General features: G+C 39.4%; 1 protein-coding gene across 1 annotated transcript in view; it reads right to left on the reverse strand.

The window, feature by feature from the left end:
- The window catches only part of DSCAM (DS cell adhesion molecule), a 607,645-nt gene that overhangs the window by 62,590 nt on the left and 526,404 nt on the right, over positions 1 to 18,651 (reverse strand). The window contains exon 21 of the mRNA XM_063083118.1: positions 2,742 to 2,895. Within this exon, the coding sequence (XP_062939188.1) occupies positions 2,742 to 2,895 (154 nt within the window). The remainder of the gene's footprint in view (positions 1 to 2,741; positions 2,896 to 18,651) is intronic.

The following is an 18,651-nucleotide window of genomic DNA, read 5'->3' on the forward strand; positions in this document are numbered from 1 at the left end:
CTCATCGGCTTCAAAATCCACTTCTTCCGGGCTGACCCCGTGGCGCACTCGGGAGAGTGCAGCGCTGGGAGCACAGCGATGCTCCCGCTGCGGGTTTGGATCCTATATAGGACTGGCCGGTGCACTCACTGGCTGAGTGCCGGTCACGAAAAAGACAAAAAAAAAAAAAAAATCCACTTCTTCCATGGTCTTCCTCATCGGTAAATGGCTCCTCCACTTACAATAACTCATGCTAGAATCCAGGGGTTCATTCCTGCTATCTCCCTCTCCATCGTCCTTCATGTCTGCCACCAAGTCCCGACAGTCTGGCATCCGTAACATATCTTAGGCTGGTCCACCTCTTTGTATGCTCTTTGCTGCTATGCTGGTCCAAGCCCTGCTGGGTAATCACTCAAGCTCAGCCTCCTGCTTTTCCTACCCTTCCTTCTCTGTGGTCCATCTAGGATATAGAGATCAGTGTGGTCTTCAAAAACACACCCGCCATTAATTACAACAAAGGCACCATTTAATTTAAGATGTCAGTAATAAAGGAAATTAGGTACAAGGTAAACGGAAACGCTCTGTTACAGTCTATCTACACCATTTTTCTGCATATCTGAAACTTTTCTAAGAAAGTAAAGTTTGTTACACAGACACAAACACACACAAACACAGTCATGGGCTTCCTTTGCTTAAAACCCTGCAGTTTCTTCCCATTTTACTTCAAGTAAAATCTGAAATCCCTGACACAGTCTTGAAAGCCCAGCCTTCCTTCCCAGGTTCATCTGTGTGACTGTCCCCTCCCCCATCTCCACTGAGGTCCAGCCTCTGGGACCACTGACACGCTACACTTTTTCTCATCTGTGGGCCTCAGACTTGGCTTCCTTCCTCCTGGAACGGCATTTTATTTTCTTTTCATGTAACTGCATTTAATCATACCAATGCTCTAAGTGACGTCCTCTCCTGGTGCTTATCACAATTTGTAATTACACACATATTTTAGTGATGCTTTGTTTACCGACTGTCTCCCCACCAAACTATAAGCTCCGTGAAGGCAGGCAGCAAACATGTCTGTTTAGATCCTTAGAAGAGACTCCTCTGTGGGTCTCTGTTTCCTTTGCCTTCTGGACATGCAGCCTGACTTTACTTCCCAGACCTGCTTTGAAAATGGGTAGGTCCACTGCCTTCATTCTATGCAATAGATTATGGGTAAAAAGAACGCATACATGTACATGTCTGGCCTGGAAAAACCTCCCCTAGGACCCTCTATCTTTTCCTCCATCTCTGTGGCTGGAAATGAGGGACTCCAGGGTTGCAAATCACAAGGTGGAAAAGGCCTGGATCGCTGAATCACCACGTGCTGAGAGCCACCTGACCAAAACTACCCATGTTGGACTGTGCTACTGTGTGAAGCCACTGAGATGTAGGGGATATCTGCTCCAGCAGTCAGGCTCCCTTGACTAAATCCCGTGTCCCCAGCATAGTGCCTGACATACATACACTCAAAATGATTCATTACATGACCACATGATATTTAATCTCCCCAGACAAGACCTACTCTTGTGGAAGTAGCCAGTTTTCAGCTGTTCCCCCGCTGAGTATGTCATTTCTACTCCACTAGCCGGGCCAGTTTGGCCACATCTAGAGACAGAACTTTGAAAGCACAAAGGAAATGAAGAGGTAACATTATTACTAATCCTACATCTTCTGTTGCAGTTCCTTTTTTAGCTAACAGCTCAGTCCTTATGTCCAACATTTTCCTTGACAAACACTCTTTTCTCAAGATTAGGGAGTGATTGGATATCACGACCAGAGAGTCTGATAGACAAAAAAATTCAAATATTTATTACCAAAAAATACTTATTTTCTATCTGTATTTGTGTTCAAAATATGACACCACTCTCTTTCCCCCTCGCTATCTTATTCTACCTATTTCTCGTCTATTACATTAATAAGCATGTTATCAAAGAACTCTTGGAGGTAGAATTGGAAACTTGTAATGTTAATTTTTCCTCTTTCAGGCTCCTAAAGGCCCTATTGGTAATAATTTGCCAACATTTCATACTCTAAAACCAGAGGGCATCTCCTGCTGGCCTGGAATTATGATGTGAGAAAACAGACTTACTTTGAGTGCTAATTTAGGGGGACCCTGAAAACAATGGATAGAAGCAATTATTAGAAGTAAAATGAGAATATTCTGTGACCACATGTGCTTTTTCAGGACAAATCTAATATCTCAAGGTGAATATATTATATTCACCTTTAGGAAGTCTTTATTCTTTGGTGACTCCAACTTTCCAATATTATTTAAGGTCTTTGTTTATAGCATTCTGTCAATAGATAAATAGCTAATGATTTTCTTATGTGTAAGGTTCCAACTTTCAGAGACCATAAAACAGACATTTTTCTTTAAGAAGTATGATACCTGATTTTGATGAAAGTAAAACTTCCTTAGGAAAATGTTACGTGGTGCTTTTCACCTACTCAAAGCGGGGAGTGGCAGCTCCTTTTCCTAATTTTTCCTAAGACACTTGTAGTTGTAAAGCCAGTCATCCTTCAGTTCCCCCACTTGTAGGGGGAGGCCTTTTCTGATTGGCATTAAAGCCCAGGGACAGTTAGCAGCAACCTTATTTCTTGAGCTGAAATGTGATGTTCTGGTTTACTTAATTTTTAGAACATTGTAGATTTTATTTCAGATGGAGTAGAAACCTAAAAATGGTCAGATGACAACAGGAAATGAGGTCCCCACTACGGTGGCACACCTTTGGCTAAAGGCTCTACCGTGATGATTTCGCTGCTGTTGCCTCTTCCAGCGGAAGTCACGGCCACCACCCACACACTGTACTGACGATTCCGGCTCAGGTTAGGAATTCTGTAGGAAAATGAGTCAGGGGAGGCTTCAAACTCGCTGATCACCTGTGAGAGGAGACATAAATGTTCCCACATTCAAAGAAGCAAGTGGCACAAATGGATTTCCTAAAGCAAGGGTTATTAACATATTATCTATCATAACAAACAAAGTCAGCCCCCTCTAAAGGCTGGATTTGCAATATGAAATATAATTAGTGAGTTTAGGTGACCCATAGTCTATGTTTTTCTCTGCAGGAGCTTTGATGGTCACCAATGAGTAATTTAACCCTGTGAATTATGAGCCACAGCACTTCTGTCTTTGGCTGAGATGGAGTAACAAGAACTAGATTTACCTTTCCATCTGAAACAACCAAAGAGCACATAAAATATAGAAAACAATGGTTTAAAAGGCATTGTACATCAGGAAATGAATGACAGTGATCTCTGAAAGATGGGAAACAAATGACAAACCCTACAATTGCAGGTCTTTTGCATGTTTGAGAGATTGTTCAGGCCATGGCACAAGGAAGGGAACCTGGCAGATAGCCATCAGACTCCCTGATTGAGGAGACAGAACTGAGAGACTGAGAGGAAGCTGGAGTTCAGAAGGAAGAATACTGGAAAGGATAGAGCAACACAGAGAAAGAACTCCAGAGATCTGAAGAGGGTCCTACTTGGGTATTCAGCTGAGCAGATCTGTGCATGCATGTGAAGAAAGCACCTGAGGCCAGGGAAAGAACCACCTGAGAGAATCGGAGGTCACAGTGCCCAGCACTCACACAGGGCTGGGAATAGTGCCTGTTCCCACCAGCCAGATAGGAAAACATCAAGATTCTTGGGGCCTTAGGTATAGTACATATACATCTTACCTAAAAGGTGAGGAATGATTTGCCCTAGATTGAACCAATATCATCAGCCTAACAAATCTTAAAAGCAAGATTTGGAAAGATTAAATTATTACTAAGTAACTTAACTGCATCCTAGAATGAGAGTCAAGAATACATACAGCATTTAAAATATCTAATGCCCCCAAAGGTAAAGTTCACAATATTTGACATCCAATAAAAAAATTTCCTGGTAAGAATAATCCAAATATCCATCAACTGACAAATGAATAAAAAAGGGTGTTGTATCCATATTACTCAACAATAGAAAGAAATCAAGTACTGATACATCCTACAACTTGAATAAATCTTTAAAACATTATGTTAAGTGAAAGAGGCCAATCACAAAAAAACACAAATTCATGATTTCCTTTATATGAAATGTCCAGAATAGGACAATTCCCAGAGTAGGGAACAATACCCACAAAGTAGACTAGTGGGTGTCGAGGGCAGGATTGGGGAAGAGGAGAGTGGGGAGTGACTGCTAATGAGTGTTAAGTTTCTTTTTAGGGTGATGAAAATGCTCTAAACTTAAATAGTGGTGGGACTTCTGGTCAAGATGGCAGAATAGATAGTCTCCAGCATTACTCTCTCCCACAAATCAACCAATTTACAACTATAAAAAAGCAATGACAGCCAAGCTGGGGCCACTAGACCTCAGAGGAAGAGGAGGAGAGTCCCACAGAGTGCATGAAGGTGGGAGAAGCCACAACAAGAGAGAGAAAAAAACACTCAGACTCTCAAACCCCAGCTGCATCCAAGCTGGAGCTGCTGAGTGCACGGAGCAGGAGCTGGCAAAAGCTGCAGCTGTGCCCTCCAGAAGAAGTTACTTGGAGGCGGCAGTGGAGAAGAGGGCCTTGGTGACTCCCAGAACAGCAAAACCACTAATAGGGTTCCCATGGACTCACATAGGAGTGAGGGGGCACAACAACTGGAGAAAAGGAGCCACTCAGAGGCCAGTGAGTCATCGCAAGGGACCAGCACACAGCCTGTCCCATGGGAAGTGTTTGCAGCATAGGCAATGGGGGAGACAGGCCCACCAGGGGAACACTGGGACACAGCGAGGACTGCCGATCTGCCCCCCAATCAGCACAGGACCACTCTGAGGAGACTGGTCAGGAATACAGAATTGCATGGGGTGCAGTTTGACAAAAAGACTTAGGCCCAGATGAGAGTTTCAGATCTCTCGAGAGCTGGAAGTAGCTATAAAGTCAACCATTAAAACCTGAGCTGCACAAAAAGCCTTCCCTAGGGAATCAGCAGCAAAATAGCAAACTAGCTCAACAACACAGCTCAAGTACTGGTCCCCACAGGAAGTTTCCCCATTTTAGAAGTAAGCAAAGGACAACAAATTAGTTCCAGCACACAGTTTAAATGGTGGGAATGGCAAATAATCCAACACAGAACTGAAAGAAAAAACAAAGTACCCACAACCAGAGACAAAGTTTCATATTAACTAGGGAAGGTCTCATTTCACCAAAGAATACCTATAACACACAGAAGGACTGGAAGTCCCCTAGGATACTAAGGCAGAAAGGGGAGAGGGCCAGGGGCCTAAGCAATGACCCCTGACACCTACAACCAATCCCAAGGGTGGAGGATGAAGGCCTTGGCCACACCACCCTGACGCATGCAGCCAGCCCAGTGGTGACCACTGAGCTGATGTAGGAAGTGCCCCAGGCTCTCCCAAGCCAGGCTGGTGGGGGTCTGAGAGCCTCAGTCATGGTCCCCCAACACCCACAGCCAGCCCAGCAGTGACCACTGACCAGTGGCAGGAAGTGTCCTGGGTTCTCCTGAGCTGGGCTGGTGGGGGGCTGAGGTCTTTTCCACACCCCCCTGAAATCTGCACCCAACCCAGCAATGACCAAGCCACTGCTGGAAGCCCCCCAGTCTCTCCTATGGGAATGAGAGGGGTGCCACAGGCCTCAATTCCCTCTTCCTCACTCCTTCTTCCATCCTATTTCCTTCCCCTTTCTCCTCTCCCTCTTCCTCCCAACTGTTCTGCAACAATCATAGAATGTAAAAAATAGTATTCATAAAATTTTATTTTCTTTAAAAAAATATTAAATAATGGTAAGGGTGCACAACTCTGTGAATTATAAAGACACTGAATTTCACACTTTGAAAACATAAATTGTATAGTGTGTGAATTTACATCTCAATAAAGGTATCATAAAAATTTTCTAGAAATGCAAAAAAGCAGAAAAAACATGACTCATAAAGAAGAAATAATTTAATCAATGAAAACTGACCCATAATTGACATAAATATTATGATTTATGCAAACAAGGGCAATAAAACATTTATTATAATTGTACTATAACTGCATATGTTCAAAAATTTAAGTAGATTAAAGAAAGATATAAAAAGACTCAAGTCAAACTTGAGATGAAATGATAATGTGTGAGATTAAAAAAAACACACTGGACTAGATTAACAGACGATTAGATATTGCAGGGAAAAAAGATTAGTAAACCTGAAGTCATATTAATAGATAAAACAGAGAGAAAAGAGAATAAAAAAATAAACAGAGTATTAGTTAGCCATGGTGGAATATCAAGAAGCCTAACATGCATGTAGTTGGAGTCACTAAAGAAGGGGAAGGTGACAGGATAGAAAAAAATGTTTGAAGAAAAAGAGGCTGAAAAATTTCCAACTTTGATGAAATCTGTAAACCCACAGAGCTGAGAATCTCAATGAACTCTAGCCACAAAAATATTAAAAAAAAGTACACCAGGACACATCATAATCAAATTGCTCAAAACCAGTGATAGAAAATCTTAAAAGTAGCCAGAGAAAAGATACGTCATATATGGTGGAGCAAAGACAAAGGTGACAGCAGATTTTATTTCAAAAGCAATCTGAGTAAAATACATAGGGGAACTATATCTTTAAAGAAATAAAAGGAAAAAATCAATCTAGAATTCTATGTTTAACAAAGATATTTCAAAATGAAAGTAAAATAAAGACTTTTTCAGACTTTTTAAAAAAGCCTGAAGAATTAATCATCAGGAGACCTACACTACAACAATTGTTAGAGGAAGTCCTCAGGCAGATGGAAAATGATACCAGACAGAAAGATGAATGTACACAAAGGTGTAAAAATATAAGAATTTTCTTATTTAAATCTCATTAAAATGTCATTTATAGCGGGGTTATAACATATATAAAAGTAAAATGTATGACAACAGTAGCATAAAGATTGGGAGAGGAAATTGAAGCACACGATTGTAAGGTTCTTATACTATATGTGAGATGTATAATATCACTTGAAAGTGAGCTTTGATAAGTTAATGTTGAGTGATGATATTAATCTTAAGGCACTGAAATTACAATATATAGAGTAAAATAAACCTGACAAACCAAGAAAATAAATAAAATGGGACTATAAAAAATTTTTAATTAATCCAAAGAAGGCAGAAGAAGAGTAACAAGGAAAAAATAGGATGAAAGGGAAAAACCCTAATAGCAAGATTATATATTTAAACCTAACCATATCAGTAATTATATTAAATATAAATGCTCTAAATAAGGCAAAGATTGTCAGACCTGATATAAAGGCAGTACCCAAATATATGCCATCTACAAGAAATGTATTTCAAATATAAAAACACAAATCAGTTAAAAATAAAAAGACAGAAAAGTTATCACATGATAACACCAACCAAAATAAAGCTGGAATTAATTCATTAATATCAGAAAACAGATTAAAGAGCAAAGAATATTATGAGTGATAAAACGGGCAATTTCACGATGATAAAGGAATTAGTTCATCAAGAGGAGATGAGAATCCTAAATATTTATTGACTTAATGACAAAGCTTCAAAATACATAAAACAGAACTGAAGAAACTTCAAGGAGACATAGACTAAGACAGTTCACAATTGTTCCTTAAGAAGCCATGTGAATAGACAGGGAAGGTATTATATCCATTCTACAGATGAGGAAACTAAGGTTCAGAGAAAGTAGGTGACCCACTGAGGTCACAGTGCTGGACAAGGCAGAGCAATGGCTCAAGCTCAGTCCTTCTGGACCCAAGTCCAGTGCTGTTTCTCATACTGCAATATATGCTCATGCTGCCAATTGTAAGTGACCAAACACACGAAGGACTTCCTATCACCCATGCTAGCTGTTAAATGAACCTTACATAGCTCAGTGGCTGCAGAAGTTGCAGTACTAGTTCTGTAATTAAACAGGGTTAAGATTTTAACTATACCTCTTAATTGCCATAAAAATCCCATACTTCTTCAGTAAAAAGCACTGTCAGAGAATTTCCCATTGTCAAATATTTAACTTACAGGTGCGTAGTGTCAGATCATTAAAGGGAGACTACAGAGCCCTTACATGGGTTCCTCAGACATGTGTACACACTTCAGCGTGCATGTGCATGTGTATGTGCATGTGTTTCCCCTCCACTTTCCCTTACCCACCCACAAACACAACACTCCTGTTCTGTCTTGAGAGTATTATGGAAAAACTATTCCCTCCAGAACTTCAGAGGGAATTTGTCTTGTTTCTTTGCAAACAGACAACCCTGAGATTGTATTCACTTGCACTGTGTAATGTTCCAAGGCTATGTTGCCACCAAATTAATTTTACAAAGCTTAATGATGTGCTAATTGTAACAATTGATCTTACTGAACATTAAGCATCAAGAAGGCATTAAAATATATTTATAAAATAAGAATTTTCTGTGAAGAACACTTAGTTTTTAGTTAAAACTCAATACCTATTCTGTCTATGAGGTACCATGGGTCCTTGATTACCTCCAAAATATGCATTTTGTTTAACACTTGCCTTCAACATGAAGCATGACTAAAACCAGCAATAGAAATATGATTTCTTATGCAATTACATTTGTTTCACCATTTATATAGAAGATTAACTAAGAACCGAAGTTAAAGATTTATTTATGGAAATTTCCTCCAATTGGAATGACATTTCTCTATAGATTAGGATGGAAAATAACAGAATCAAGCTCTTTAGCAGTTCCTATTGGTTATTTTGGAAAGTCAGTTACACTGATGTTGCCATCCTTGGACACCACTATAGATGCCTTGATGGCTGCCATAATTAGGCACCATTTTATTGGTCTCAGTAGAAGGGCAAGCAGAAATTTGCCAACTGAACAATATGAACAATTGAAGTGTTGATTCATTTTCTTTGGAATATATGTAACTGGATACTGATGTGACTTTTTCTGTTGTCTTGAAGTTTAGCAATGATCTTAAAGTGTGAGAATTCTCCCCAAGATGCCAGTATCTTCTTCTCTAACAAGAGATGTTAGGCCACCTATGTAGGTAGGACTCACTGGTTCTGATGTTTTGCCAATTGTCCATCTCTGGGCTCCAAAAGAGACTGAGTCAGGAATAAGGATTTTCTGTTGAGAGATGTCTGTGTACATTCCCACCTAGGGGCAGGAGGGGGCTATGAGTTCCAAGGAAACCATCTGAGAACTTGGAGTCTGAGGGACTTAGAAATTGGTAAGGGAGTCACACCTAAGAAGGCCAGCCGTAGTGGCAGAGGCTATCCCTGCTTACAGGAGAGGAGGCTGCACTGGGACTGGCTGTCACTTCCAGAGTTAGGTAGAGCAAGGATGTTTGCCTGTGGACCCTAGAGGAGGGAGCAAGACTGGATGTCTTGAGAGGGATGGCTGCAGGATGAGATGACTCCAATAGAGGCATATACTGCCAATTATATAACATTTATTTTCAACAGAATTCCTTAGCTATGGATGGTGCATATTTCATCCATTGTTAACTATGTTAAGAGGAGGTGGCCGGCAAGGAAACAAAAAGAGCAAAATGGGAAAAATTAATCAGAATCTCATTCAGGATACTGAAGAAAATCTATTTTATTAAATCCATCTCCTTAATGCTCAGCCAAAAATGCTTGTTCTGAGAAAGGGCGATGAGAAAAATGGCTTTCTTCTGAAAGATTTTCCTCAGTATCTTAATGAGTTACATAATAGCAGTGATTATATTTGCTTTTCATTAATTTTCTTTGTGTTGGATACCAGATTCTTCAACACAACAATCCAACAGAATGTAAGCTAACTTGCTAATTTCTGCATGCATTTTGTTATGGGGTACTCTCCCAAATACTGGGAATATTCAGTGAGAGGGGACCAATTTTATTTCTAGATTTCTCCTGATACTTTAGCTGGGTTGACACATCAAAGACTCGGAATCATTCGTGAGGGTGGAGGAAACAGAAAGAAACAAAACAGAGCTTCACTGTGAAGGGCAGCAAGATAAGACATTGAGATGCAAGGAGAGGAACACTTACAATGTGGTTTCTTAGGGATTAATGAACCAAATATGGCAAAAGGAGAAAATTGTGGGGAGATGAGAAAGAGACTCTTCTCAATATTTGAACATTAGAATATCTAAATTCTTTATTTTCTTTGGGTAGATTTTTAACTCTTTAGTCTTTTTTTTTTTTTTTTTTGAGTTAAGACAGAGATATTAGACATTCTAAATTTTATCATGCATAATGTGTGAATTAATCTTGAACGGACTATTGTAATCAGGCTAAACATTTATTTTAAATGAAAACTTAAGAGTTATCTCACGACCTGTGGAAATACGGAAAGAGTCAACATTGCGGAAGCTCTGGGACCACCAGGCACCGATGTGAGCAGGCTTGGTTCCTGATGGGGAATTCCGCTCCATAGCTTGTTTTTAATGCTGCTCTGTGCCTGGCATGATGTAGTAGACAAGGCATTTGTGGACTGGAGTTGCCAATCACTCTGCATCTATCGTAAATTCCTGCTAGTCCTCTGAGAAACAAGCCTGTTCTCCCTCATCTACAAAGTGTTTAAACATGTTGAGTCTATCAGAATCCAGAGTTAACCTAACATTTGTTATTAATTCGCCACTTCTCAACTGAAATGTCTCTAAGTGGCAACCAAGTTCTTATTTCTTGGTTCATCAGAGAAAAGACAGTGGATTGAGAAGAGCAGAGTTCTCCCTAGCTGATGTCATATAACAGTGATAACCCAGAGTGTTCTTGGGGGAAGGCTTTTTGGTATTCTGTCTGAGGATACACACTTAAAATATAAAATATGCATGTAGCTTATCTAATGAACTATCACAAATTCTATATTTACAGATGGAATCTTCATGGTTTTTATTGGGGGAGGCAGCTGGGGTGGCATGCAAACACCACTGCATTGGAAGTTTGGAGGCTTGGGTATGCTCGGTGATGGGAAGAATTATGGGACACGAGGGGCCAGCCATATCAATTTGCTGGACTACAGTTCTCTCCTTTGGGCTGTGGTAAGAAAATATATGCTAAAGCTCTTACCTCCATGCCTAGTAATAGTAAGACTTCACAAATAATTGCTGAGTTTAAATTCATAATTATTTACTGAGTTTAATTCCAGTGTGTAGATTATAAATTAAGTTCCTGCCCCCAAGGAACATGAAATGATCATGGCTTGGCAAACAGCAGATTAATTTAAAATGAGGCACAGTAGGATTCTGAAAAATTCCTACCGAAGTCTAGAAATAAAGTCATTTGAATTCCCCTTCTAAAATTTTTCCTGTCATAGTTAAGGACATGGATTAATTGTTGCAAGATGCCTAGGAAAATAAATGGAAACTTCATATATTTGATTTAAAAAAATATTTACAGCAAGATTTTACAAGACTTCTGACATGTTTGCCTCCCCAAAACTGTACCCAGAGTGGAAAATGCAGCTAACAGTATAAATCTTGTGACTCCCAAGCCAGACCGCTCATATTTCAAGGGTTCTGCCTCTCTGTGTTATTGCTTTGGGTCTGCTGGGTGGAAACACAGATTTCTAAGGAACTCAACAGTATACTAGTTAACAGAGTGTAAGGGCTGCTAGAAGATTAGTCTCCTCCTACTGCTTCAATGTCACCCTGTGAAAAGACTTGGGACAGCATCCTCTGGACCTACCTTCCTCCCACAGTTATTTTTGTGATGTTGATGTAATATTTTCCCTTCATATTTAAGATAAGTTTTTACCAGCAAATAAGATCCACAATAAACTATTAAACAATAAACTATTTTAAATGCTCTTTGATAATTTCTATAAAACTAGATGTTTAGTCAATAATTGCCAAATTTATTTTCTAATCCTTCACATTTTTTAGCTCAACAGATGAACTTGTAAAGCCTTCTCAGTTCCTCTCAAATAGTAGCCGTATTTGCCCTTTGTCTGGCGGTCTTTTTATGGCCCTTGCCTTTATTCCACCGCGGGTTATGGTCTTGTGTGCGTTCCTGTCTCTCTCCCTGCTGGGGTCAGGTTCTCTGAGGGTGGGCCTTGCCCTAACTTTCCCTCTACTAATTCCTCAGGGATTCCAGATCAAAGCATTGTGCAGAGTTGGCATTTGCTAACCAGTAGGTGGAACGGACTGAAGAAATGCCTGTTGTATGAGGGGAGTTTTTAATGACCTATACATGATTTGAGTATAATAGAAACAATGAGTAAAAAATGACTACAAAGTCACAGTCTGCTCAGGTCAAATTGTTCAGCCTGTCTGACTGATAAAAGGAGAATTCTACTTTTAAAAATTTCAATTAATTTTTTAATGAAAAACTAATTCTGTTGAAGAAATACTGTTTTTTTTAAAAAAACTCTTTTAATAAAACTTGAATGCTATCATTTTGTAGATAGGATGTTAATAGAAGTGATTAAAAAAAAAATCCCCCAAAGCAGAAAACAAAATGAATAGCTCTTTTAATTATAGGGTAATGACACTTTCAGAACATACAAGTCTTTCTGTTTAGTGGCAGAGAAATGGCCTGGATTCCACTAAGAATAAGCAATTAGCTGGGTCAATTTAATATTTTTAAAATTTCTATGTATAGCACATTTTCATCTGATTTTCATCTCTAAAAGTGGATAATGTTATGGCACAAAGACCTTCCTAAAGGCATAGGATGCAGAGGTAGCATGTGTAGAGAAGACAGCATATGACAACTCCTTGTTCTGTCCCAGTCAATTTTGGTGGCTTCCTCTGTACTTTACAGAGATCATTGTAGCGCCTGTTACATAAATCACTATGGGCTAATTTTCAAAAAGTCCTTCTAATTTAAAATATTTTATTCCTTTGCCTTCCAGATATAAAAATTACAACTGTAATGTTTTGCAAGTGAATTAAAGCTGATATCCAGAAAAGGCATCAAAGAAAGTAGTTTCTTGATTTTATTGTTTAGGATCAGGGGCACTGTCCAGTTAGCCAGAACAGCATCACAGGATCCTCATATTTTCCAGGCTCTTTCTCACAATACAACCTCCCTTTACTACAAATTTGCGGCACCCCTTCTCCATTGCCATATCAGCTTCCATGCCAACTACCTATCTGTCAAAAGCACTTTATTAATTTATATTAATTTAACTTGATTACTGTTACCTATTCAACAAATTCTGCACAAAAGAACTAGTTTAGCATCATATAACTTTTCACAAATAAGAAAGAAATTAGTGAAATACTATTCTTAGTAATAAAAATAATATATGCATAATATGCAGTATTAGGAAACAATCACTATTTTTATTAGTCTTAATGGAAAAATCATTTGAAGCCAATTTATTTCCTTAAATAGTACAACATGTCTGTGTCAGGCCATGTCAACAAGATAAGATGTTTACAGCTGCAATCTTTCAAAGGCTTCAAAAGCTAGTTGATCAGAAGGACATTTTAGCAAAACTACGGAGACAATAAAAAGATCAGAGGTTAAGAGGTAGGGAGAGATGCATAGGAGGAACACAGGGGACTTTTAGGGCAGTAAAACTACTCTGTATGATACTATAATTGTGGATATTTGTCATTATACATTTTCCCAAATCCATAAAATGTATAACATTACGAGTGAACCCTCATGTACACTATTAACTCTGCATAACAATGATGTGTCACTGTGGGTTCATCCCCTGTAACAAATGTACCTCTGTGACAGGGGGTATTGATAGTGGGGGAGCCTGTGTGTGTGGGGGGGGATAGGGGGCATATGGAAACCTCTGCACCTTCTGCTTAATTTTATAATGAAGCTAAAAGTGCTCTAAAATATAAAAGCCTATTTTTTAAATAAAATACATTTTAGTCTGTGAATACTCAGGAAGCTTTAAGCAGCAATGAAGTACATTCAGGGTGACATCCACTGGCTGTCTAGTCTGAATGGATGCCATCTTAAAGCCAGAATGCTTATTGGCAGTTTATCTGCCAAACTGGACAGGCAATCTTGTGAGACTGGGCTTCAAAAGAGATTTCTGGAGCTTGTTTCTGTATGGAAATTCCATTGACATATATGCTTGTTTTCCTTTGCTCTGTAAATGATGAGATTGGGCTTAGGATTTTAAAGACAGAGCTTTCTCCTAACTTCAGAGTACAAGGCACCTGCATTTTCACAAATTATAGCAATTGGATGGCTTCACGTGATGCCCAGTGAACTAACAACCATCGATGATATTAGGAAAAGAAAATTAAAATGCAGATTCGACAGAAAGATTGAGCAGTTATTGGCTAGTTCACTGAGGATTGATTACAAGGGAAAGAAGACCAATTCTAAAGAATGAGCTTATAAAAGATAACATAGACTCCCTCTGTGCTCTCAAAAAAAGAGTAGAAGTCTAATAAATAGATGGAAATTGCAGTATGAAGCATTTAAAGAAGATTTAGAACCATATTCCATTAGAACTGGCTATGAAATATGGAGGAATTCCCAAAGAACCTTCAAGAATATACTTCCCAAGAGTTCTTATAAAGTCAGAGTTGATTTTCATATGTCTGGGATGCTTAGATGTAGCTTTCCTCAGAAAAAACTTTCTAGGTTTCCTCTACACATATGATTCCATAACAAGATGCTGAGGGCTAGAGAAATGTTTGGTTGATCACAGGAGCATAGAGAGCATAGCAGATGCCTGCCACGTACAAGTGCTCACAAAAGTCTTATGAAGGTGATTAATTGTAAGTGTGTAAAGAAAACATGATTGTCTATTCTTAGGTCAATGTGTGGTATCTTCATAAATTCCAGATTTGCTATTATAGAAAAAAGAGATACACATTAAGTCATTTAGACAGAGCTATGGAAGAAGGATTTCCACATCAGTGATTTAAAAGCACAAGCACTTGATCTAAGTCATTCTGGGATAGAAAGCATCCCAAAGTATACAACACACTTTCCTGCCTTATTAAGCAGCAACTTCATTATGAAATTTAACCTCTGTTGGATGACTCACAGTCATAATCCATAAAATTTAATTCAACATGACATTTACTGAACATCCACCATTTCAGCACAACACCAGCTTTTCCAATGGCATAACAGTGACTAGTCACGGTTCCTGCACTTAAGAGACTGACAAGCCACTGTGGAGGCCAAACCATGCCCCTGTCTAACAATAACACAAGAGATTGTGGTTATGCTGAAGCGAAGTTGAAAACCAAGGCTGGGGAACACTGAGCTTGGAGGAAGCGGCTTTCTGGGGAAGGTGGTGAGCCTGGACTCCAAGCCCAGTACCAAGGAGGTGAAGGTAACAGTAAGACCTCCTGTGTAAGGCAGCTGTCATAATTAACTGATGCAAACAGTGTCTTTAAAAATGTGGGTCATGGAAGCAATTTAGTGGGACAAGACAATCCTTTAAAAAATAGAATAGAAAAAAATCCAACGGAATAGAAAGTATCAGAGGGAGTCGTATGTAGTAAGTGTACGTTTGCTCACACAGTTGGTTGTGTGTGTGCGCTGGATTGTGATTATAACATGTATTTCCTATTGTAGGTCATGATAAGCAAGTTTGAAAACCATAGTATAAACCATTTAGCAGAGTGGCTGGAAGAAAGCCCATACTCAAAAATAGAGAAATAAAAATATAGCATTTAAGTTGAGCCCTAACGAACAAGCATTTTTACATGGGAGAATGAGAGAGAAAAGGCAAGGAGAACCCAATACACACACACACATGTGCACACACACATGAAACACAGCGTGGTTTAGATACTGAATGGGAGAATGTTAGCAGAACATAAAAAGGGACAGGAATTGGAGCTGGATTGTGGAAATTTACATAGGTCATGTTGAGGATTTTAGGTAAAAAGACGTTTTTAGGTAAAAAGTGAGAAGTCATTTAAGAAATTTGCACAAGGGAATGACATGCTCAGATTCAGAACTGGAAAGATTAATTATGACAGCCATGTGGACACTGGAGTGGAAGTTGAGACTGGCAGGGGAAAGGCTTCTGACTTAGTTTTGGTTCCTGGGCGAGGACCTGAACCAAGGCAATGACAGTGGCATGGAAGGAAAGGAGAAGATTAAGAAGACATTGTGGACAAGGACCTCTCATGACACGATGTCACTTTGCAGATTTATTTTCTCTGATCAGAATAGGCTTTTATGCCCCTAATTTATCGGGTAAAATGCTTCTCCTCCTGCAAGCCTGGGCTGTATGTATGTCACAAGAAACTATCTCTGACCCCACTATTTGAGTAACCCCCTCACCTGTGCTCCTGAATCATGGCGTGCTATGTATAGCACCATGTGTCCTTTGCCTCATCACACAGAGTGGGGGTCATCTCTGGTATTTCCTGCTCTCCCTAGAACTTTTGAGAACATGTTCAAATTGTACTTCCTGATTCCCTTGTGGTGAGTGAGGCCATGGGACGAATTCTGGCCAGTGATCTGTACTGAAGCATTTAATGCCTATGTCAGACTCTGGAGATTCTGTCCCTCTGTCCTAAAACCTGCCTGGGTCCTTGGGATGAAGGTAACATGGAGTAGAGCTAATACCAACTCACAATGGGCATGAATGAGAAAGAAAAATAAAACCATTGGTTTGTGTAAATCACTGAGGTTAGGCATGCTTGTTACACAGCATAACTCACTTCCTTGTAATTGATACATCTCAGAACCTGGCTCAGTGCTTGGTGCAGAGCAATGTTTTACATATATTTATGGTATAAATGAATAAAGATTTGGTAACCAATCACATAATAAGTGGAGAAGGAGGAAAGGAACCATAGATAACCCTAAGGCTTCAACTCAGATGACAGAGGATATTTTTAGATCATTAGCTAAGCTAGGAAACAGGAAGAGGAGGAGAAGGCAAGAATGAATTTGCTTTGGGGCATGCGGGATGTGAATTACTGAGAGGGTCTCCATGAGGGCAGGGATGGTGGGAAGTTGGAAATATAGGACTTACTGGTTTTCTAAGATCGTCAGCGTTAGAGATAAAAAGTTTGAACTCCTTAACTTCAGAAGATGGTTAAATTATGAGACTAGATTCAATGGTCCATGAGATGGGAAAGAATATGAAAAGAGGATAAAGGAAGAATATTGGAAAATGCCCCCATCGAAGGGTAGGGAGCAGAGGAGAGGAAGCAACAAAGGAGAAAGAACTGGAGGATGATGGAAGCAAGAAAGAAAGGATTTTAAAAGCAAATAGCTGTCAAGTAGCACACTATGCTAAAAATAATAAGCTAGGGAGAAGAATCCTGAGGAGGCCCCTGGTGACTTCTGAGAGAGGAACAGTGGACACTGCAATGAATAGCATTATAAATACAGATGGCCAGGTGAGATACTACTTTTCTGAGTCATGTTATAACTTTGTTACTTTTTGAGATTTCTGAACATTTCTGGTCCTCTGAAGCCACACTCTCATCCTCAGCCCTGCTACGGCTTTACTAAATGCAGACTTGGGAGGGTTAGGAGGCAGACACCTGCTGCCTTGGATTGAGAGCTGTTTGCACCGGGTGAAATTCACTCTCCTTGCTTCCCAGAAAACTCATTTTATTCTAAGTTGTGGGCTGCACTGTGGAGAGTTTAGTTGCCCGAAATCTTCTTCTGAGTAAGGAGAGTACGGGTACATTCCTGCTTGCTCACTCAGTGGCACTCATTGAGCACCAACTGTGTGCAGGAACTGGACAACATTATCCTTCGAAACTAGAATAATTTATGTGAATCACAGATCATTCACATAGTTTTTATGCCTACTGATTTGTATTCTTCATTAATGAGAAATCTGTGCTACCTAATCTTAGATTTCTGTGCTTTGTGCAAATGAGCTTAGCATTGTGAAATAGATAATTTCTACATCCTAGTGCTTATTTTATACATGTATGAGGGGTCTCCAAAAAGTTCATGGAAAAGTGTATTATGAAAAAACTATGCATGGATTTAAACATTTTTTTGGATCAAAATAAAGTCATACTAACTTGTTATAACATGTATGAACAGGATCTAGTTTGAGGCACTAAGAAGGATAAGACATCAGTTTCAAAAAAGCCCCTATTGGAGCAACATGAATTCTGCTATGGTTTAAGTAACAACAAACCTCAAATTTATGGTGAAGCTTGGGTGGAAGAATGGTGAAATCATTGATGCTTTACAAAAGGTTTGTGGAGACAATGCCCCAAAGAAATCAACAGTTTACAAATGGATAACTCATTTTAAGAAAGGACAAGATGAGGTTGAAGATGGAGCCCATAGGGGCAGAACATCCACCAATTTGTGAGGAAAAAATTAATCTTGTTCATTGCCCTAATTGAAGATGACTGACAATTAGTAGCAGAAATATAAGCCACCACAGACATCTCAATTGGTTCAGTTTACACAATTCTGACTGAGGAATTACACTTGAGCAAACTTTCCAATCCATGGGTGCCAAAACTGTTGTGCCCAGATCAGCTGCAGACGAGAGCAGAGCTCTCAATGATTTTAAACAAATGAGATCAAGACCCTGAAGCAATTCTTTGAAGAACTGTAAGAGGAGATGAAACATGGCTTTACCAGTATGATCCTGCAGACAAAGCACAATCAAAGCCGTGGCTACCAAGAGGTGGAAGTGGTCCTGCCAAAGCAAAAGCAGACTGGTCAAGAGCAAAGGTCATGGCAACAATTTTTGGGATGCTCAAGGCATTTTGCTTGTTGACTTTCAGGAGGGCCAAAGAATGAAAACATCTACTTATTAAGA

This window comes from Cynocephalus volans, chromosome 1 (assembly GCF_027409185.1).
Source record: "Cynocephalus volans isolate mCynVol1 chromosome 1, mCynVol1.pri, whole genome shotgun sequence".
Classification (NCBI taxonomy): domain Eukaryota; kingdom Metazoa; phylum Chordata; class Mammalia; order Dermoptera; family Cynocephalidae; genus Cynocephalus; species Cynocephalus volans.